Source organism: Emydura macquarii, unplaced genomic scaffold, assembly GCF_026122565.2.
Source record: "Emydura macquarii macquarii isolate MOO-44397 ecotype Brisbane River unplaced genomic scaffold, CSIRO-AGI_Emac_v2 contig_1045, whole genome shotgun sequence".
Lineage (NCBI taxonomy): Eukaryota > Metazoa > Chordata > Testudines > Chelidae > Emydura > Emydura macquarii.
Window position 1 is genome coordinate 107,209 of NW_027131182.1, and position 23,855 is coordinate 131,063.

General features: G+C 39.9%; 1 protein-coding gene across 2 annotated transcripts in view; it reads right to left on the minus strand.

The window, feature by feature from the left end:
• Window positions 1-23,855, minus strand: part of RIT2 (Ras like without CAAX 2) — a 237,420-nt gene that overhangs the window by 63,853 nt on the left and 149,712 nt on the right. Inside the window, exons 5-6 of one of the 2 annotated variants that reach the window (XM_067545621.1) lie at window positions 5,299-5,345; window positions 4,766-5,076 (exon numbers count right to left, since the gene is read on the minus strand). The exons of the other annotated variant lie outside the window; for it this stretch is intronic. Of the exons in view, the coding sequence (XP_067401722.1) occupies window positions 5,055-5,076; window positions 5,299-5,345 (69 nt within the window). The 3' untranslated portion in view covers window positions 4,766-5,054. Of the gene's footprint in view, window positions 1-4,765; window positions 5,077-5,298; window positions 5,346-23,855 lie in introns of those variants that run through there. 2 annotated transcript variants of the gene reach the window in all.

The following is a 23,855-nucleotide window of genomic DNA, read 5'->3' on the forward strand; positions in this document are numbered from 1 at the left end:
GTGCAAATATTACTGAGGAAGATTACTATTCCTACTTCTTTATAGAAATGTTTGCATTTTATGTCCATACATCAGGCATTGCGAGCCATGCCTACAGACAATTCCTGGGAGAGAAATTCAGTATATTAGGCATGTATGAAGTCCATGGAAATCTTATACTTTGGGGCCCAATTTATATGGCAACTGCATTGGGGTCTTTGTGATGTTGGAAAAAGATTCTAATTGAGGTTCGTTTACCCTGCACCGAAAAGAGATTCAAGCAGGTAGTTGGGCAGTCTCCAAACTTTATTTCTGCAGAGGTCAGACACTTCCCAGCAAGTGGTCAGTGTGAGACCCCGAAGGCATGCTCTTTTGCATATTTATACAAACAAGACAAAGAAATTACATATGCATAAGTTCTTGATGCTTATAGGTACATTCAAATTATTACTACTATTGCTATTGGCTTATACTTTTCTACTTTTACTAATTATAAAGGTATGCATAACATAAAACATGTTAACAGAAGATTTCAGCTTATCTATCAGGGCTGCCTGGTCTCTCTCTCAAGCCTATATAACTAGTTGGAACCAGTTGGGGCTATCTCCTTGCTTCTTCTAGGAACTCTTTCTCTGACCCTGGTACAAGATAAGCACTGTAAAAACAAAAGAGGAGGGGGCAGGCGATCTCAACAGAAAGCAGAGCACTAAAAAGAACTAAAATGGAGTAACTGTGGTCAAGCAGACAATTATTTTCCTTCGGTGACAATCTCAAAAATCTGCAAGGTGGTGCTTAGTTTTCATTCCAAAAGAAAAGGAAAATGAAACAAGTCCCTTCCCATCCTCCCCTAGGGCACTGCTGCTCACACAAGATGCAGATTTGTGTGTAAGATTATTTGAGCCATCACATAATTTCCCACATGATTTTTTAATTTGGGCCAGATTTTGCAAAGTGAATTCATCCTGAGCACCTCTTACTCATGCAAGTAGTCCCATTGACTGTACAGGGGTTACTCACATAAGTAGTACTCGGTGAATAAGGGTTGCAGAATCTGTCTCTGTGTAAAGTTGCTGGGATCTGCCAGACAGCTGCCACATTTCAACTCCAGGTGGCTCCATTTTATTGGTATGTAAAGAGACTCCTATGTATATGATACATATTTGTGAAGTCTGTAAAGTTTCTGAATGAAAAATGTGATCTCAGACAAATTCAAGACACTGATTATTACTATTATTATTGGCTAGGATTTGAAAAATCGCTCAGTCATGTTGGAACAACTCTGCCACCACTGAGGTCTATGGAAAACCCCCACCCTTGACTTTGTTACCTTACTCCAGGGCCAATTCTCATCTCCTTCTTGGTCCTCTTGACACTTCTCCAGGTGTTTGCCCACCATAGAATTTTGCAACACACCTGACCCAACGTCGGGGTTTTCCTGGACATAACCTCCTTTCCGCTCTCCCTCCGGGTATATTTTTGAAATAAGAGTCAAAGTCCAGGATTTCTGCAGAGCAGACTTCGCAGCTCAGAAAGAGACCTGGTTCCCAGCCCTGGGAAGGGGTCCTGAAGGGAGGCGCTGACTGACGGCTTGATCTGGGTTCCTCTACCACCCTGAGAGGGAGTGACACTGTCTGTTCCTCACCTCCACTGAGTACCCCCACTGCAGGTATCCCGTCCTGCATCTCCCAGGTACCCCCTCCAGCATCCCCAACTGTACCCCCATTCCAGCTCTCCCCCAGTGTCGTCTTTTTGCGAACATGAAATATGGTAACCCTACAAAAAATCTACTTATATATTAAATTATATTTAATATTATATATTAATATATTGTATTTAATGTCTTATATTATAATGTTTCAATGTTATCAACATGAACCATTGTGATGGTCTTGAAGTTTTTTGGAATTTTTCTTTCCTGGGAAATTTCAGCTTTTCATACAGATTGGGAGTGAAAACAATTTTTAAATGTTGATTATTTCTTGTAGAACAGAAATTCCATTTCCCGACCAACTCTCATCTACATATACTTTCCCATCACCTAGGGAAGACACCCCCATCTTCTAATCCAGTTTCCCCCCAGTTACTTGAACGCACAATCGTGTTTTGGACCTGCTCACCAAAGCCTAAGCAATCTCCCATTGAAATACAGCCACCTTTAATAGCCACCTTTCAAAGGCCTAGTGACCTATCTCCCAGACTGTGTTTAACAGCTCAGGCTGCCTGTCAAATAAAGTGGTGGCTGATAGACCATACACATCATTCCTTGAAGATGGTATTTTTGTCTGGCAGGGAAGTTTTAAAGCTTCACTCAGGCGCCCAACTCCATGGTTATTAGGAAATATACCTGGACACAGATCACCCCTTCAGAAACTCCAGAAAGTGTTGAATGCTCACGTGCATTTCCTCAATATGGCAAGCTACTTTGAGTACATCAGATTTGTCCTCTGCTCTCTACACTGTCTTCCCTTAGAATGTCCAGTCTTGTTCAAGATATCAGCCCTCATCTTCAAAATGCTCAGTTGCCCTCAGCCAGGATATGTAAAACATTGCGTAAAGCTCCAGGATGAGGCTGTTTGACAATCACAATGGAGATTACTACTAAAAGGGTAAAGCTTGTCTGTGCAGGAAATAGAACTTTCTCCGGGGCCAGCCATGACTCGGCAATGAACTCTGACGGCAGCTAAGAATCATCAGAAACCTCCCTACCTTCTGTTCCAAGCACAAAGCACACTTCTTTGACATGCCTTCTCTAATATAAATACAGAGCAGTGGGTATATTTTTTTTAAAAGTTAAACTAAAAAATAAAATCAAAACAAACCCCCACAAAAATAAATCACTCCATTGCACAGAAAATTCTCCTCCTTGGGAGGAGTCCCTTACTGCACTATTGGAAGGTGCTCAGATACTACAGTGATGCGGGTGGTATAAGAACCTATATAGAATAGAATTAAATATTACTTTGTTGACATACATATTCAGTCCATCACAGTCTTCAATGGGAGCAGAATTAGGCCAATGCTGAACACTTTTGAAAATCCAACCCATATATTAATTATAATTAAGGATGTCAATTAATTGCAGTTAACTCAAGTGATTAATTTATTTTGCATTAACTTGATTAAAAATTAATTGTAATTAATCACAGTTTTAATCGCACAGTTAAACAATAATAGAATACCAATTTAAATTTATTATGAATATTTTTCTACATTTTTAAATATATCTATTTCAATTACAAACAGAATACAAAATGTGCAGTGCTCAATTTATATTATTTTTATTACAAATATTTGAACTGTAAACAGGTAAAACAAAAGAAATAGTATTTTTCAGTTCACCTCATACAAGTACTCAAGTGCAATCTCTTTATTCTGAAAGTTCAACTTACAAATGTAAAATATTTTTGTTACATAACTACACTCAAAAACAAAACCATGTAAATCTTTAGAGCCTATAAGTCCACTCAGTCCAACTACTTGTTCATCCAATTGCTAAGACAAATAAGTTTGTTTACATTTATGGGAGATAATGCTGCCCGCTTCTTATGTACGTCACTGAAAGTGAAAACAGGTGTTCACATGGCATTGTTGGAGCCAGCATTGCAAGGTATTTACATGTCAGATATGTTAAATATTTGTATGCCCCTTCATGCTTTGGCTACCATTCAAGAGGACATGCTTCCATGCTGATGATGCTTGTTAAAAGGTAATGCATTAATTAAATTTGTGACTGAACTCCTTGAAGGAGAATTGTATGTCTCCTTCTCTGTGGTTTTACTCACATTCTACCATATATTTAATGTTATGGCAGTCTCAGATGATGACCCAGCACATGTTGTTTGATTCAAGGTTTGAGAATCTGAACTGCCTTTCAAAATCTGAGAGGGTTGAGGTGTGAAACATGCTGTCAGAAGTCTTAAAAGAGCAACACTCAGATGCAGAAACTACAGAACCCAAACCACCAAAAAAGAAAACCAGCCTTCTGTTGGTGGCATCTGACTCAGATGATGAAAATGAACATGTGTCAGTCCGCACTGCTTTGGATTGTTATTGAGCAGAACCCTTCATCAGCATGGAAGTATGTGCTCTGGAATGGTGTCCGAAGCATGATAGGGCATATGATTGTTTAGCATATCTGGCACATGCATACGTTTCAATACCATTAACAATAGTGCCATGCAAATGCCTGTTTTCACTTTCAGGTGACATTGTAAATAAGAAGTGGGCAGCATTATCTCCCATAAATCTAAACAAACTTGTTTGTCTTAGTGACTGGCTGAACAAGAAGTAGGACTGAGTGGACTTAGAAGATCTAAAATTTTACATTGTTTTATGTTTTAATTCCGGCTTTTTTTAACATAATTCTACATTTATACGTTCAACTTTAAAGATAAAGAGATTGAACTACAATACTTGTATGAGGTGAATTGAAATACTATTTTTGTGTCTTTTTTACAGTTAAAATATTTGTAATAAAAAATATAAAGTGAGCATTGTACACTTTGTATTGTGTTGTAATTAAAATCAATATTTCTGAAAATGTCGGAAACATTAAAATATTTAAATAAATATTCTATTATTGTTTAACAGCACGATTAATAACATACTTAATTCTTTTTAAATCACCTGATAGCCCTAATTATTAATTATTCTATTCTATTCTATTCTATTCTATTCAAGTGGGCCAAAAATGTGAGGGAAGAATTGGCTAAACTTTTAGATCAAGCTTTTCTTGGTTTTTTGTTTGCTTGTTTAGTTTTTCCACCAATATTTCATTGATAAATTTTATTAAAATCTCTAATTTGGGAAAAAATGCAACCAAGTGGCCAGTAAATTAAAGAAAGGAAGGATGTCCACTAGCTCAAATGATGATTTTTGGTGTTCCAAACCAAAATTGAAGGGGAAAATGTTCACTTTAAACCAATAGGAGCAGAAACTGCCAAAGTTTGTACAGTTCTAATTATTATTAAGTCGTTAGAAGGTAAGATGGTCCTCGGCCTTTCAGAGGAAAGAGGACTATGTTGCAGTGAAGGAAGGTCTGTTCTAGTTAAAATCATCTCTGAAGTTCACAGACTTCAACTAAAAATCCATGCAAACCTTAAAAAAAAAAAAAAAAAAAAAGGTTCACTTCATATGCTAACAATGAGTATCACTTGTTTTCAAGTTTTGGTGCAAAACTTTTGCTCAGCTCCGTCATTTACCCAGTGAACTGGGGTTATGAAACCTTAATTAATATTTGCTAAGAGTTGGAGATTCCTAGATGAAAGGCTCTAAATGCACACTATTAATTATTATTATTATTATTATCATCATCCATACCTGAGAAGCCTTTTATAGCTATTCATATCCGCAGGTTTAAGCTGGCTCTGTGAAAAAAAAAACTCTATAAGAAACAATTAATGAATAGCTTTTCAAAACAGTCCTTCTTAATAGTAGGTGCAGCTGGAAGGAAATTATCCACAAAGGAATTCTACTTTACCTTATTATTAATTTTGATTTTCTTAACAGATGGTTGCTGGGTACCATTCATAGCCTCCCTAATTTATCTCTGCCTATTGTGGATGTCCTTGATTAACCATCTATTGTGTTATTTTAGACTTTCCCAACATTTCACTGTTTATACAAATAATAATACAAAAATCTTAACAACATAACTGCACACTGTACATAAACCTTTTGTGAGGTGAGCGAATACCAATTTCATTTTCAATAGAGTTGTAAGTCCATATGATCATATCACAGCTTTTAAACACATTTCGGACCAGATCTTCAACTGGTATAAATTGGTGATTTCAACTGACCTAGACTGATTCATAGAAACTTAAGATCTGGTCCTATGCTTCTATTTAGCATTGTGTGCTATTATTGGGTCACTGTTCAGAAGGAGAGAGTGCAGATCTTTGTAACAACTGGGAATCTAGTAAGTGGCAGAAGCCCTATCAGGGCATATATTTAACATTATACTGGGAAAAGCACTAGAGAATACATGGTAAGGGAAAATCTTGCACTAAGGGAGAGAGACTAGGGAACTATGAGGAGCTCCTTGGAGGAGGAATAAGCAGTGCAAGTAGAGGTATACTTTTTACCTTTATTCTGAGGTTTTCTGTAAATACACAGAGCCAATATAAAGTATGTGCTAGTCCATTAGGGCCAAACAAAACACACACCACAGGACATCCCTCACGTAGGTCCAAACGTATGTTTCCCTACATCCAGTTGGAAAAATGCTTGACCCTCTTGGTCCCCTCAGCTACAGTCCCCTATGACCATGTTTCTTTGACACATTGGCAGATCAGACCCCATATCCTTATGGCATATTATTCTCATACTGTGCAGGGGGATTAATTTCACAAAGCGAGTCCTGTTCTTCATCCTGAAAATCCAGTGGTCTTCCTCCAACTAGAATGAGAGAGTTAACTCCTTCCTTGTCAACCACTTGATGGAGGTTGCATATACTCATCCCATTGATCTGACTTCCAATTTCTATTATTTTCTGCTTTTATATTCATATAGTGCCAAGAGTTATTGAGGCAAAATTCCTTTAGTCTTGAGTAGGATTGCAGGATTTGGCCCATTAAATAAAAGCAACTCTTTCCCAGAGTAATGTATTCCTATCAGCCTATGTGAACCAGGATGACCATTCAAGGCCCTCCAACAAGAGGGGTACTTGGAAAAAAAGAAACTTTGCAAACTTTTCTCCAGATCATTTTATGGTGATCACATAAGGCCAGAATCATCTACATAGAAACTCCCATCTTCTCTTGCAAAAAAAAAAAAAAAAATTCGACAGAAAATTTCTAACCAGCTCTAGTTGAGAATATTAAATACTGTGATAGTTACATAGGGGACTCAGGAGTTACTATGGTGGATCAGACCTGTGCCCTTCCAGCCCAGCATTCTCTCATTGACAATGGCCAGTACCAGGTGCTTCACAGGAAGGTGCAAGAAATACTGCAGAAGGCAGATATGAAATAACATGCCCACAGGGAAATTTCCTCTTCACCCCACTAGCTAGATACCTGCATACGTTCTGAAGCTTGAGGGTGTATATCTCTTCCAAAAATATAATTTACGTATTTGTTTAGTAATGATACTTATAACTGGATGTTTCTGTCATCCATATAAATGTTTATTTTCTTCCAGTCCTGTTAAACTCTTGGCCTCAATGCTGTCTTGCACCAATGAATCCCATAGACTAATTGTGCATTGTCTATTTTGAAGTTGCTGCTTTTTAGTTTCGCTGAATGTTCCCCTGTTCTTGTGTTATGAGACTGGCTGAATAGAAGTTTGTTTAACACTATCTATAAGCACCAGACCTACACTCTTTCCATATCTAGCAATATATAAAGTGAGTTCATGCATCACTTATTGTGTCTTATCAGCATGTGTAATATTATCTTGAAAGAAAAAAACAAAGAGTTTAAATAACTGAAAAGTATAGAGGGGTTGGCAGGACAGTGCCGAGGGTGTTCTCAGCCTTAAACGCTGACCACGACTGAGAAGATTGTTGAGAGGTGGAAGGAGCACTTTGAGGAACTCCTCAACCCAGTGAACACACCCTTCTTTCAGGAGGCAGTGCTGGAAACCTCTGGTGGGATTGAATCTATTTCTGTGGATGAGGTCTCTGGGACAGTAAAGTGCCTTCACAGTGGTAAGGCGGTAGAGGTGAATGAGATTTGCCCAGAGATGTTGAAATCACTGGACTAAGTCAGGGTGTCATGCCTCTTCAGTGTTGCAGGGAAGGCAGGTGCAGTAACCCGTGATTGGCAAACCTGGGTGGTGGTCCCGATCTTTAAGAAAAGAGACCAGAAGGTGTCCTCCAACTAAAGGGGGAAGACATTTCTCAGCCTCCCCAGCAAAGCCTATGCCTGGTGAAGAGGCTATGCCTGTTAGTTGAACTTTCTGATTCAGGAGGAACAATTCAGTTTCTGTCCCAGATGTGGAACAATGGATCAGCTCTTTTCTCTGTCACAGATACTCAAGGGGTCGTGGGAGTTTGCTAACCTGGTCTACCTTTGTTTTGTAGACTTGGAGAAGGCTTATGACTGCATTCCCCAAGATGTCCTGTGGGAAGTGATATGGGAGTATGTTGCATGTTATCCAGTCCCTCTATTCTCAGAGTGGGAGTTGTGTCCTCATTCTTGGCATTAAGTCGAGTTCCTTCATGGTGGGCATTGGAGTCCTTCAAAGGTGCGTCCTGTCCCCACTCCTGTTCATGATCTTCATGGACAGGATATCAAGGCACAGCCAAGTTGGTGAGTGTACCCTGTACGGGAACTAGGAGATGGCATCTCCGCTGTTTGCAGATGATGTTGTCCTTCTTGCTTCTTCAGACTGTGATCTCTGATGTGCACTTGAATGTTTCACTGCCAGGTGTGAAATGGCTGGGATGAGAATCAGCACCTCCAAATCGGAGGTCATGGTTCTTTACCAGAAGAAAGTGGAGTATTCTCTCCAGGTGAAGGGGGAGCAGCTGCCCTTAGTAGCAAAGTTTAAGTATCTAGGGATCTTGTTCATCAGTGATGGTAAGTGGAAGCATGAGATTGACCATCAGATTTGTGAGGCAGCGGCAGAGATGCAGATGCCGAACTGATCTGTGGTGGTGAAGTGGGAGCTGAGTTTTTGGACAAAGCTCTGAGTTAACAGGTCATTCTATGTCTTCATCCTCACCCATGGTCATGAACTTTGGGTAATGACTAAAAGGACAAGATCGTGGGTACACACAGTGGAAATGAGGTTTCTTTGCAGGGTGGCTCGACTGACTCTCCGAGATAGGGTGAGGGGCTCAGTTATTCAGGAGAGCCTTGTAGTATAGCCACTATTCATTTGAATTGAGAGTACTCAGCTGAGATGGTTTGGGCACCTCATAAGGATGACCCCCTTAGGTTTCCTTTGGAACTATACCAGGCAAGTTCCACTGGGAGTAAACCCTGAAGCCAACCCAGGACATGCTAGAGGCATTATATCTCCCAGCTGGCCTGGGAATGCCTAGGAATCCCCCAAGAGGCTCTGGAACCTGTTGTGGAAGAAGGGAGGTCTGGTCCTCCCTTCTCTCCACCATGCTGCCACAACCCTCACCAGGAAAAGCAGCATAAAGAAATAGAAGGGAAAGTATATGAAAAGTAGTTCGTGAAAATACAATAGTAGTTCCACAGCCAGCACATCTCCGTGCTGCAATTATTCCAAACCAAATACATTTGAGTTCAGCCAGTCATCCTTGTATTATTGACCATGGAATAATTAGAATACAACCAATGTTAGTATTATAATTATTTGTAGCTTCATTTTCTCATTGACCTGATATTGCTCACTACTATGGTTCATTACACTTGTTTTATTAATAGAGTGTGCCAAAAATTATGTTAACATTCATTGCTAGCTACAACATAATCTTCTGGTTCAACCACACACAAAATAGCATCCATTAAAGGAGGGAGAAAGTCTTGCAATAAAACTTAAATGCTCAGTTACCTTCTCCCTTCCAAAGAATCACAACAATTTACATAATTTCCTGAGCATTTTTCAACAGCTCTTCCTGACCAGTTACGGGTAGATGACTTGCTATGTGCTTCTGAAACATTCAGAGATGCTGTGTTGCATGACAGCAAGAGTTGGGCTAACATTAGTTCATAAAATCAATTATCCCAATCTGTTAATGGTTAGTCCTCTCAATACTTTGGTGTAATTGCTATTGAGAGTTATTAATTGTTGTTATGGAAATCTATTCATATACCACTAATTATCATTAAAACTCATTATTCTGTTTGCAATATGATGATTTCATCTTCTTTTCTATAAAAAAGCATCTCACTTTTTTGCAGTCTATGCATTTTAATGATGCTGTTGTGAAGCACACACCACAGAAGGCACAAATTAAAGGAATTAATTACAAAAAATAATCAGAAACTTGGCCATTAGAAATTACAGGAAGGGCTAATCAATTTCTATCTTAGTGCTCTGCTTTTCCATGTGTGTCACTTTAATCAAACACACACAAAGTATGTATTCACTCTCAGTGACATTCATTCCAGTGCAGGGGACAAGCATAATGTTTATGCATCACTTGAATCCTCCATGGAAGGCTTTAGCAGGACCTAAGTGGTGCATTAGTCTTTTGCTGACCCTTTGCATTTGGGAAAATTTCACTAGTTAAGATGAAAAAAAGTGGAGTTCAAGGTTATGATATTCAACATTACTGAGGCTTTTCCACGGAACAGAAATTAGATTTACAGGTGGACAAAAGCTGTTAATATAAATAATCAATAAAGTTAGCAGAATGTTGGGAATCATTAGGAAAGGTATAGATAATAAGACAGAAAATATTGTATTGCCTCTTTATAAATCCATGGTACACCCACATCTTGAATACTGTGTGCAGATCTGGTTGTCCCATTTCAAAAAAGATATATTGGAATTGGAAAAGGTACAGAAAAGGGCAATTAAAAGGATTAGGTTATGGAACAGCTTCCATATGAGGAGAGATTAATAAGACTGGGACCTTTCAGCTTGGAAAAGAGACAACTAAGGGGCTATATGATAGAGGTCTATAAAATCATGACTAGTGTGAACAAAGTAAATAAGGAAGTGTTATTTACTACTTCTCATAACACAAGAATTAGGGGTCACCAAATGAAATTAATAGGCAGCGGGTTTAAAACAAATAAAAAAAAGTATTTCTTCAAACAATGCACAGTCAACCTGTAGAATGCCTTGACAGAGAATGTTGTGAAGGCCTATACTATAACGAGGTTTTAAAAAGAAGTAGATTAGTTCATGGAGGATAAGTCTATCGAATGCTATCACCCAGGACAGGCAGGGATTGCTGTTTGCCAGAGGATGGGAATGGGCGATGGGATGGATCACTTGATGATTACCTGTTGTATTCATTCCCTCTGAAGCATCTTGCACTGGCCACTGTTGGAAGACACGATACTGGGCTAGATGAACCATACGACTGAGCCAATATGGCTTATAAATGTTCTTATAAATAATAATATTGCCTAGGGACCCAATCATAGACCAGGATCCCATTGTGTTAGGACCTGTACAAACACAGAACAAAAAAAAACAGCCCTGCCTTGTGAGACTTACAATGGCTTGTCTAAACAAACAGTTCACAACAAGCTGGGGTGTAAATCTGCCTCACACTAGCTTGCTGAGTACTAAATGTCCATGTAGACCCTGTTACCATGCACTAAAAGTTCTCTCGTGCATATTAACATACTTCCATTTCAAAGTGGAGTAGATAAAACCACAAAAGGGAACTTTTAGTGCATGGTAGCAGGGGCCACACAGTCAGCAAGCACATGGACCCTAGTGAGGGGTAGATTAAAACCCAAGCTTTCCACTCACTAACAGTTTGTTTAGACAAGCCCTAAGTAAGCATGTAAAGTTTGTTTCTAGATGGAGATGCAAACTTCCTCCGAGTTCAAGAGGTGCTGATAAGTGTTCCAGTCATAAAAAAGGGCAATGGCTGGAACATGTACTAGAAATACTGTTCCAGCTCTGCCTGAAAAAAAGTGCAGGAACGACATTCTGGAGCAATGCAGCATGACTCAAGCTCTGGTGCTGATTCAGTAATGTAGTTCAGATCCATTTTATATCGATGGGCCCAAGACATGAAGTTCTATTCGGAAACTGGATCCACATTCTGCATCCCAGTTCAAGGGAGATTGGATCCAATACTCTGGCTAAAGTCCACTTCAAGTTAGAATGAGTTAATATTCTTTTAAATTCTGCAGATTTCTTAAAATGATTCAGATATGGTTTGGGTACACTTTCAAGAGTTTGCATGCTTACTGGAGTTTATCTGGACAACCCATCTAATTGGGTGTGCAAAATTAGGGCTTGTAAAATCTTACATCTTAAATAATAATAAAAAAGTACACAAAATGTAAATAGACTAGCAATGGATCCCAAATTTATATTCCTCAATTCATATTTAGTCAACTAGAGTGGCCCGATTTTCAAAAATGCAGAACATCTGTCAGCTCCCATTGACTTCACTGAACCCATGTCAGTATAACACTGAAGTAGCGAAGCAGTAAATTAGGCCCATATAACTTCTGAGAGAATAATGTGATTCACTCTAATTCTTTGCAGCTGAAATAAAACAACAAATGACAGCTGCCTCTAGCTACCTCGTGGAGCAAGAAGTGACAATCTTTCATATCCAAACAGGCTGTCGTCTACAAAAAAAAGTCTGTCACATTTCAGGACAACTGCTCCTGTATTTCCCTCGTTGGTCCAGCCAAGGTAGCCAATCTCAAGGTTCCGGCTCCCCTGGATGTCACCTTTCCTGGGTGGAGACGAGCATCTCTCTCCTTTCTGACCAGGGTATATCCAGGCTGAAAAGTTCCCTGCCTTCACTGTGTTATTCCAAGCAAAAGACATGCTGCCTAAGCATGCTTCTCTTGCCTTCTTTTCAGAGATTAGTAACAAAGTAATTGCCAACAGCTATAAGTTACCACACAGCACTCCCCATGCAACCATATTTATTCTTAGGGTAAAAGCATTACTGAGGAAACATATTAAAAACAATAAAGGAACCTACACACATGCTAATAAGCTTATCAGAGATCTCCCCAATTGTCTCCAACGTGGGGTCTGGCAGGTTGAGTCCTTTAGATCTCCCCAGATGGGTCTCTTTTAAAGTCACAAGTTCACAAACAACATCAGTTCAGAACTAACACACAGTCTTATTGGGGCCTCAGTAGGCCTAGTCCTTCAAATCTTTCCTAAGGATGGGCCCATCTATGGAACAGAGGTCCTGTTCATTTGCTAGATGAGAACAAAGGTGCCGATTCAGCTTAAACTCACTCTATCTATTCAACAGTCTTTTCTTTGTTTCTTGATCCATGGAGAATCCAGATTGGGGCTTTGGTCTGTCCTCATGTAACGGGTGATCAGCCAACAAAATGTCCCCCATCAGGTCAAAGCTTCAAAGACTATGTTCTTAGGTGGGAGTTTGCAATACCTTCCTCTCCAATACTTCCTAGGAATTCCACATCCCACACAGTGTCCCAAAAGATCAATCATGTCTGCTATATTGTTCAACATGATCTTTTCACATTATCTCCCAGAGATTTCATTAATTCTTCCTCCTAAAGAAGCTCCGCAGAATTCCACATAGTACACAAACATTTGCATTTTCAAATCCAATGGACCCCATAGGTATTAAACATAAATCAATAAGGTTTAATTTAACTCCAGAAGGTTTGCCCAGGATATCGTCACATCTGTCACAACGTCCTTTCAGTTAATTCACTACATATAGCACACTTTGTACTGTCATGTTGATGACCAGAGTTTGATTTCCATTCCTGTTCTCTAGATTTCAGCATGTGGCTGTGCTAAGCGGGCAGCATACTTAGTCTTTGTTCTGGGGAGCAAGTGCAGTTCTTTCCTTTGCAACTTCTGATCTGTTTGACTCTGATCCTAAGCCCACTGTAGTCAATGGAAAGATTCACACTAACTTCAATAGACTTCAGAGCAGGCCCTATAGAAAGTAACACTCACAATAGAGATGGGTTATAGGATTTATGAAACAAAAATAAAGACATTCTCCCCCACTACAAATTTTCACCCTGTGATAGAACAAACTCAAACTGAACACTCTAGGTTTGATTTTCCACTCACTTACTCAACTTCTGACTCTACTGTTCAGTGGGAAGGTCACACTGGTGTTAAATATTATAACCTTTGTTTCATCTTAAAGGGAGAATGCACAAGGCCTATGCTCCACCGAAGTCCCACAAATCCACTGTCTTCAGTGGAACTAGGGTGGGTCTACACTACAAAGTTAGGTTGGCTTACTACATCACTTAGGGCTAAGAAAAATTTCACAACCTGTGCAATGCAATCAAATGCAATCAGCCAAAGGACCGGTGTAGACAACATTAGGTTGACAGAAGAATTTGTCCATCAACCGAGCTAGCACCTCTCAGAGAGGTAGATTTACTTCAGTGGTGAAAGAACCTCTTCCCATCCACACTACAATACTACACTGTAGTAATTGTCTACACTATCAAGGTGCATCTGCAGCACTTCAGCAAGGCTGCTGTAACATTTCTAGTCTTGAGTCATACTCATGTCAGTCCGAGGAGAATCTTAGTTCTGAAGTGTTCACTTACATTTGTTTGGTTGAGATTTTTCCACATCTGGTTTTGGCCAGAGCTAAGACTAATCAAACACTATGAGAAATCCCTTCTTGAGTTATATACAACCATGTCTGGAAGGAGACAGAGGTATTTGAAGTTTTGGTAAGAGAAAACCGTGGAGAGAACTTGGGAAGTTTCCAACTCAATTTTGGAGGCTCAGAAAGCTCAAATAAACTTTAGATAAGCACTAGCAATCTGTGATGTTCATCTTAACTGGATCTGATTTCAACCTTTCAAGGGTCACCAATGAGTCATTATAAAACTCCAAAGGGAATCCTACCAGGGCTCCCTTGTGGGAACGATAGCAAATATAGCATAGGATTTTGCTAGCAAAGGAAATATGCCTTGACTTTTCCCCCCTCAGATGCTATATAAGTGGGAGGATATTTCTACAATTCATCTGACATTTAGTTTTAAATATTTTCCCAACATCACTATAAATGTCTTATTTCTTCTCTGCTACAGAAAATAAACATTTTATGTTTTCCTAAATTAGCCCTCAGGTTTCAATCCAGCCCTCACTATCTTAAACAAATGGGGTCACATAGATCCTTTGCTTTCCATTTGATTAGCTGTAAATATTTATTTTCTGCCATTCATGTTTATGACTGTGCAGTAAGAGACAGACTTAATTGGCCAGTAGTCCAGGATGGGAAATCATCCAGCTAGTGAAGCATTGAGGACATTAAATTAGTGGCACTGCTGATCAGTTTTTCCCCCCAAGTTGACATCTGTTTGCACATACAGCCAAAAGTGTTCTAAAAGGCAATGTCAGCCTTAGGGTTTGGAGTTTGCCTCCTCAGATGCATCAGTTACCCTATCCTCCCTTTATTACTTGCTATTTTCTGTTGTGAAATGACAAGACAGATGCCATCAAGTTCAAGGGAGGCAGTGGTACTCATTGCTGGAACTGTTGACGGGAAGACAGGATTCCTAGGTTCTATTTCTGTTGCCACTGCTGATTCTTTGTGTGACTTTACATTTGTGTGCCTGGTAAATGTGTATAACTAATCAGAGCACAAAAAGGTTTCTGGGAAATTCACTAGAAATTGACTTAGCTACAGGAATACAATGCTTCTTTTGTTTTCATTTCCAGCAACCATTCCAGTGAATGAGTTTGCTAGCAAGAATCTCCCTGGAATCAGTAAATTTTAAAGGAAAATTAGAAAATATTGATAGAGTCATAGATTTTAGGGCCAGAAGAGACTTTTAAGATCATCTGTTTTGACCTTCTATATAACACAGGCCAAAGAATTTCACCCTATAAAGTCTGCATCAAACCCATAACTTGTGTTTTAGAGATCGTATATATTTCAAAAAAGATATCCAGTCTTGATTTAAATACCGTTAAGTGATGGAAAATCCACCACATCCCTAGGTAAGCTGTTCCAATGGTTAATTACCCTCACTATTCATGGAAAGATAATTTTGAATTTGTAAATATATGCAGATTTACAGGACAAATTATTTTAAGAGCTATGCTTTTCCAAAACAGGAAGAAGAAAAAACCCAGGAGGTCTGTGTGTCCTATCAAAATTAATCACCACAACTCATTTTTTTTTTTATTTCAATTACTTTCACCAAGCTTCTCACAAACTATTTACAGTCCCTGGATCTTTCACAAAAATAATTCTGCGAATAATTCTGCATACGGAATAAGTTGAGAAAACTGCTATGAATGATTTATTTGTCATTCCTCAATGCTAATCCTTACCTACCTCATGGAGGTAGTGTGTGAATTAATTATTGTTTGCAAAGCACTTCAAGATCCTAGGATGAAAGGTTTTAGATAAGTGCAAAGAATATTTAAGGAATGGGTGATAAAGCTGCCAACCACCTGCAGGGGTCAACTTCAGCCTTTGTCAGGGCTACCCAGGCAAACTGCTTGGCAGGACTGCTGTAATCAGAAAACAATGAGATCTGCAGGCTGGAGCACAGACATCTGAAATAATGAGCTGTCCCATCACACAACACAAACACACCCACTTGGCATGGAAGAGGAGGCCTATTGCTCACCAAACCTACCATTACATTTCCTGCAGCTGCCTCAAAGAGTGACCATAGCCACCCAGGATGGAGCCATGTTCAGAAAGGAGGAGTGCTTTCAAGGCCTTTTAGAGCCTATCTCATAATTACCATCAGTGTAGGCTGGATTTGAAACCAGGATGTATCAAGTAAAGCTTCCTCGATCAAATCTGCTTTAACTTGTGTATCTTCTTACAACATATACCATCGTCATAGAAATCAAGTCCCCAAATCTAAACTCCACTAATAGTTTGGGAAGTTTGTGTAAGATCCAAAACCTGCTCTGAACTTTGCACCTAGCTCTTATATTTATAATGAGCTGAAAATACCACCTAAGTCCAAATTTGCCAATTCAGATCCCAGCTTTGCAAATCAGCCCATCTCTCCCCATAACTGTATCAATTAAAGTCTCCTCACCACTTCCAGTCCTTCCTTGGTTTATTCAGGTTAGAAGTAACATAAAATGAGCCTCTTTCACTATGTCAGTGCTTCCTCCTCAAGATAAAATAAGGAGGGGTGGATGTACCCGGATGTAGGGGCATATGAGGCACTGGCCAATCTTTACAAGCCTCAGAAAGGAGTTTCAATGGCGAGCAAACTGGATATAAAGGATATTTGCAGTGGCTTTTGTTGACATCCACATTTTTGCACAAAAATTAAGATGTCAGAAGTGTTTTCTTAAATGCTAGTTCTATTTTCAACCATCTTCTGCACAAATTAAACATTGGGGAAGCAGATGATTTAATCCATTTTAATGGACTATTGCATAAGCAGTTTCTTAGTAATTGCTTGCTAGTTAATTTCAGGTACCATCGGATTTATTTTGTCTATTGCTGCATGTTAATGTTCTTTCTAACTATTAGTGTACTTTCTACAATACAATTTTCTCCTAAAGATTTTGTATTGGGATTTCAATAGCAGACATCTCCCTAATGGTTCTTCCCCATTTTGATAACTGAAGGAGTGGCCATTGTTCATTCCAATCCCATTGTGCTTTAATGCAACCCACTTCATGAGAAAAAACAGACTCTCTTTGCAAGGTACAGGAACCTGCTAATTATGAGAATGAAGAAGGTTTTCATAGTGCTGTAAAATTCTGGCATAACTTTAGAACTTTGATTTAAGTGAGGGAAAAAACCAAAGAACCCTATTAGAGGTCTCTTGTAGTCCTCTAAAACCCTTATTTTAATCACATCCTCTTTACCTTATGGTTATTTTACCTGTGATCTGTAAAAAGCAATTATTTTCTACCTGCAGATATTCTGTATTAAAAATGTCATGCTGTTAGGACAAAAATAAAGTTCTTTCCATGGGTTATGGTGCCGAAATGAATAACATTATGTCTGCTCCTTTGCAGAGTAAATTTAAATTACATTAAAGTTAATGGATTGACAGATCTGGGGAAAGAAGTCTTATATTTGCTCACAGAAGACCTGCGTGTGTCATGGCACATTATACTTTCCCACAAACCTCTGACAATGTGCTTCAACTCTGATCTAGGTGGAGCAAAAAGACAAACAGAAATGTAGTTCTCTTTCTCTTAAATCCTTCTTACCTCTGCTGAGGGTTGGTCTACATTGCAAAGATAGGTCAGCTTAACAACAGCTCTCACGGTGGCAAAAACTTTCACACCCTGCGCAATGTAATTAATTTAGCCAAAGCCCTCGCGTAGGCACCACTACATGGAAGAATTCTTTTGTCGACCTAGCTACCACCTCTCGAAGAAGAGGATTTACTCCAGTGACAGAAAAATCCTTTCCATCACTGTAATGAGGTCTACTGTGCCGCTGTAAAAGTAGTTAGAGCCAAATATGGTGGTGATGGTAGTGTTACCTTTTGTCCTCTTGGAAAAGGACTGCCTTGTCCAAAGCCCACTGAGGTCAATGGCCTTCCAATCAGGCCCTAAAGGCCCCAATTCAGCAAAGCACTTAAGCACATGATTAAATCTCCACAACTGTTTAAGTCTAATTGATTTTTAACTTTAACACTTGCTTTAAAGTAAGTCCATGTGTAAGTGTTTTTTCTGAATAGGAGTTATTTGCTGAATAACACCCTATGAGCACCAATTTCCCCCAACATCAGGCTCACAGATCATATTAATGTAGGACTGGAAGGGACCTCAATAGGTCATCTCACTAAGGAAAGACTAAGTATTATCTAGATCTTCCCTGTTCTTAAAAACCTCCAGTGATGGAGATTCCACTAGTTCCCTATGGTTGACCTACAATGGATGAAGTGAGAGGGGAAATGGCTATAGCACCAGTAGCAGAAGTCTCGTGCCAGAAGTCAGAATAATTGCAACATACAGAATTTTTTTAACTCTTAGAACGTGGCTCTTCTGGAGTTGAAGAAAGATTCTCTTTGCATCCGCCACAGCATCTCTAAGTCACATGCATGCTTTTTCTTTTAAGTCTGTTAGCTGGCTTCAATGCCATACACCATGAAGTGCTGCCAACACATCCCTACCCACAGCAGAGGAGATGAAGTAGCCTCAATTCTTTCTTTGTGCCAGATTCTGGTGTTTTGGGTAACTGCTTATCTACTGGAAGATTCTCTCAAATGAGCTACTGGCAGGTTCTGTCTTTCCCCTTCTCTTTTTCAATGTACACATGAATCCGCTGGGAGAGTTAGAACCTGATCTAACTCCCAGTGAAGTCAGTGGGATTCTTGTCTTTGACTTCAATGGGAGTTGGATCCAGTCCTTAGTAAAGGAATTTGGTGAGTGGGGTTGGTGCACAGTTCTGAACCACATTGGTCCAATCTCAGAGAGAAAAAGGCACTTTCCTCAGGCCAGAAATACATGAAACCATGGAGGCTGGGGGTGAAGAAATATTTACAAGCAAAGATGAACATTACTTTTCAATAATTATAATATTAATAATATTATACAAAAAACATGAGTCACAGCAGGGAGAGGAGTGTAAGAAATGATCCTGTCCAGCTGCACAGAGAAAAAGAGAGGGATTTGGTTGTGACAAAAATTATTAAATGTAGACACGCTCTCTCTGCAGACACCTTAGGAGAAGCGGAGCTGACTGCAAATTCCAGTGATTAACTATAAATCACAGGAACATCCATAAAGTTCCCTATGCTGAAGGTGCATGGCCTGCAATCCACATATTGTTGAACACAAATGTGCTTTTAATCAACATCATGTTTACAGTGGATGATATAAAAGACTGACGGGAGTTAAATCTTCTTTCTTATTAACCTTTTGGATTATATTAAGCAATAAAAAAAGAGAGAGATGTTTATTCAGAAGTGAACTAGTTATTCAAAATGAATTCAAATAAAACAACAAAGTTCCTGAGTCAATTCCCACTGAAATTATGAAAGGTTTTTTCATTTGCTTCAAAGGGAACAGACCTTAGGACCAATTTGTAGCAAGTAACACATCCTGAGTGAAGAAATTATAGAACCGACTCTGCTCTCACACTGTAAATCTGGAGTAAATCCACTGAAGTTAATGGAGATACACTGGTGTAAATAATGAGTCAGTGAGATCTAAATCGGGGTATGTAACAATAGTGCAGCTTTGGCACTTCAATTTTGCTGCTGTAGTGCCAGAGTGTGGATGCTTCCTATATTAATGGATGGGTTTTTTCCATCAACATAGGTAACCCACCTCTCTGAGAGGTGATAGCTAAGTCAATAGAAGAATCCTTCCATTAATTTAGGCATACAACACTGGGGAGTTGGATTGACATAACTACAATACTCAAGATGCAAAGTTTTTCACAGTCCTGAGCGAAATAGCTAGATTAGCCTAAGTTTTAGATATTAGACTGGCCTTCAATCTCTATCTTCTGCCTTGGGGAGGAAATGAAATTGCTGATATATTAGATCTTAAGGCTGTAGATTGTTAAAGCTGGAAAAGAAATTATCCAAACCTTAAAATGAAATATTATTTGAAGTTTGAAAAAGCTTACCTAACTCTTGCGTGTCCCATACGAACTTCTTATTTTAATGTTCCTTTTGTACAAGATTATTTATCTAGCAACATTGGTGCACATGACTTTGGACTCTGTGCCAAACTAATACGGGCTTCTTGCCCCACAGTGAAAATAAATCTGTGCAATTTGAAACAGAACATGTGCAGAACGGGGTGTGGTCAGTGTAGCAGGAATGATTCATAGAGGGAGTGGATTTTAAAAAGTGATTGTGTTTAACAGATTATTCCTGAGATAGGAGTCATGATAGATGTCTCAAAGTGTGGCATGGGGGAAGTAAAATCCTTCACAAAGATTGGAAAAATTTCCTCTTGTATAGGTCATAGTTCCTCAACCTCTGGTACGCGTACCCCTGTGGGGTATGCAAGACACAGGCAGGGGCTACCTGGGGAAAAACAGAGTGAAGCGGAGGCAGGCGGCAGCCCCCGGCTTCTGGGGGAGATGGGTGGCAGTCCCCACTTCTTAGCCAGTCACAGCTCCCAGCTGGGAGGCGGGCAGCAGCCGCCACAGTCCCGGGAAGCCAGGCTGCAGCTGCCTGCTTCCTGCCCTGTCACAATTCCCAGCTGGGAGGCAGGTGGTAGCTGCCAGCTTCTGGGGGAGGAGGGCAGCAGCCCCACACTTCCCACTGGGTCCCAGCTGCCAGATGGGAGGTGGGCAGCAGTCGCTGGCTTTTGGGGAAAGCGCGCGGCAGCCGCCCACTTCCTGCCTGGTCCCAGCTCCTAGCTGGGGGCAGGCGGCAGCCGCCTGCTCTAACTGAGCAGTGAAATTCACAACTATGATAGCCCCAGATTTTACCAGTTACCCTCTTTTATTGTCTCTCTCTCTCAGCCCTTCCTCCTCTCAAATCTATGGCAAAAAATTTGGCACGGCACTTTATGTTCCCCAGCATTGGCATGCAGCTCAAAGCCTCCTAGCTTTGGCCAACATCACCTCTAGCCCAGGTACATACTTGAGTTGTGCACCCCTGGTGTAAAGGTGGTGACCCTACCCACACGAGATCTGACATCTGTCATATCATGGCCTTATATACTCAGCCCTTCTTCCAACATATAGCTCACATGAGTCTGTAAACATAAAATCCCATGGAAAATGGAGTGTTGGGGTACTTATTCAAATTTTCAGTAGTTAGGGGTAGTTGATACTTAAAAGGTTGAGAAACACTGGTATAGATAACTCAATACATGTTACTTAGTTCCTCTTTTACCACCCCTTGACAGAGGTCCAAATAAAATCTACACTGTGTTGTTGGAAAAAAGTAGTTGTAGAATATTGTTTCATTCTGTAAGCAGGGCAGCCCTGTCTATACCCCCAAGGCACCTAGGAAATCATAGAATGATAGGACAGGAAGGGACTTTGAGAGGTCTTCTAGTCCAGTCCTTTGCACTCAAGACAGGAACAAGCATTATCTAGACGATTCCTGACAGGTGTCTGTGCACTCTGTTCATAATATTCAATGACAGAGATTCCACAACCTCCCTAGGCAATTTTTTTCAGCGCTTAACTACCCTGACAGTTAGGAAGTCTGTCCTAATGTCCAACTTAAATTACCCTTGCTGCAATTTAAGCTCATTGCCTCTATCCTTAGAGGTTAAGAACAACAATTTTTATCCTTCCTCTTTGTAAAGACCTTTTATGTACTTGAAAACTGTTATCATGTTCCCCCTCACTCTTCTCTTTTCCAGACTAAACAAACACAGTTATTCCAATCTTCCCTCGTAGGTCATGTTTTCTAGACTTTTCATAATTTTTGTTACTGTTCTCTGGACTTCCTCCAATTTGTCCTCATCTTTCCTGAAATGTGGTACTCAGAACTGGACACAATACTCCAGTTGAGGCCTAATCAGCGTGGAATAGAGCTGAAGAATTACTTCTCATGTCTTGCTTACAAAACTCCTCCTAATACATCCTATAACCAATGTTGGCTTTTTTCGCAACAGTCTTGACTCATATTTAGCTTGTGATCCACTATGACATCCCGATCCTTTTGTGCAGCACTACTTCCTAGGCAGTCATTTCCCATTTTGTACGTGTGCAACTAATTGTGTCTTCCTAAGTAGAGTACTTTGCATTTGTCCTTATTGAATTTCATGCTACTTACTTCAGACCATTTCTCCAGTTTGTCCAGATCAATTTGAATTTTAATTCTATCCCCCAAAGCACTTGAAACCACTCCCAGATTGGTATCATCTGCAAACTTCATTATTCTACTCTCTATGCCATTAACTAAATCATTAATGAAGGTATTCAAAAGAACCAGACCCAGAATTGATCCCTGCATTACCCCACATGATATGACCTTCCAGCTTGATTGTGAACCATAGATAACTACTCTCTGGGAACAGTTTTCCAACCAGTTATGCACCCACTTTATAGTAGTTCAATCTAGGTTGTATTTCCCTAGTTTATTTATGAGAAGGTCACATGAGACAGTATCAAAAGCATTTTTAAAGTCAAGATTTACCGCATGTACTATGTCCCCCCCATCCACAAGGCTGTTACTCTGTCAAAGAAAGCTGTCAGGTTAGCTTGACATGATTTATTCTTGACAAATTCATGCTGACTGTTAATTATCACCTTATTATCTTCTAGGTGTTTGTAAATTGATTGCTTAATCATTTGATTCATTATGTTTCTGGGTACTGAAGTTAAGATGACTTGACCGTAATTCCCCAGGTTATCCTTATTCCCTTGCTTATAGATTGACACTATATTTGTCTTTTCCCAGTCCTCTGGAATCTCTCCCATCTTAGAATCATAGAATATTAGGATTGGAAGGGACCTCAGGAGGTCATCTAGCCCAACTTCCTGCTCAAAGCAGGGCCAACCCCAACTAAATCATCCCAACCAGGACTTTTAAGCCTCACCTTAAAAACTTCTAAGGATGGAGGTTCCATCACCTACCTAGGTAACTCATTCCAGTGCTTCACCATCCTCCTAGTGAAAATGTTTTTCCTAATATCCAATCTAGACCTCCCCCACTGCAACTTAATACTATTTCTCCTTGTTCTGTCATCTGCCATCACAGAGAACAGCCTCGCTGCATCCTTCCTGGACACGCCCCCCCAGTTCAGGTAGTCGCAGGCCGCTATGAAATCCCTCTTCACTCGTCTTTTCTGTAGATAAATAAGCCTAGTTTCCTCAGCCTTTCCTCATAAGTCATGTGCTCCAACTCCCTAATCATTTTGTTGCCCTCCTCTGGACTTTCTCCAATTTGCCCACATCCTTTCTCTAGTGGGAGGCCCAAAACTGGACACAGTACTCCAAATGAGGCCTCACCAGTGCCGAATATACGGGAATAATCACTTCCCTTGATCTGCTGGCAATGCTTCTACTAATGCAGCCAAAATATACCATTAGCCTTCTTGGAAATAAGGGCACACTGTTGACTTATATACAGCTTCTTGTCCACTGTAACCTCCAGGTCCTTTTCTGCCGAACTGCTGCCTAGGCATTCGGTCCCCAGTCTGTAGCAGTGTATGGGATTCATGTGACTCTGCACTTCTCCTTCTTGAACCTCATCAGATTTCTTTTGGCACAATCTTCCAATCTGTCTAGGTCACTCTGTATCCTATCCCTACCTTCCAGGGTATCTACCACTCCCCCTAACTTACTGTCATCTGCAAACATGCTGAGGGTGCAATCCACCCCATCCTCCAAATCATTAATGAAAATGTTGAAATGAAATAAACATTAATGAAAATGTTGAAGAAAACCAACCCCTAAAGCACTGACCCCTGGACCT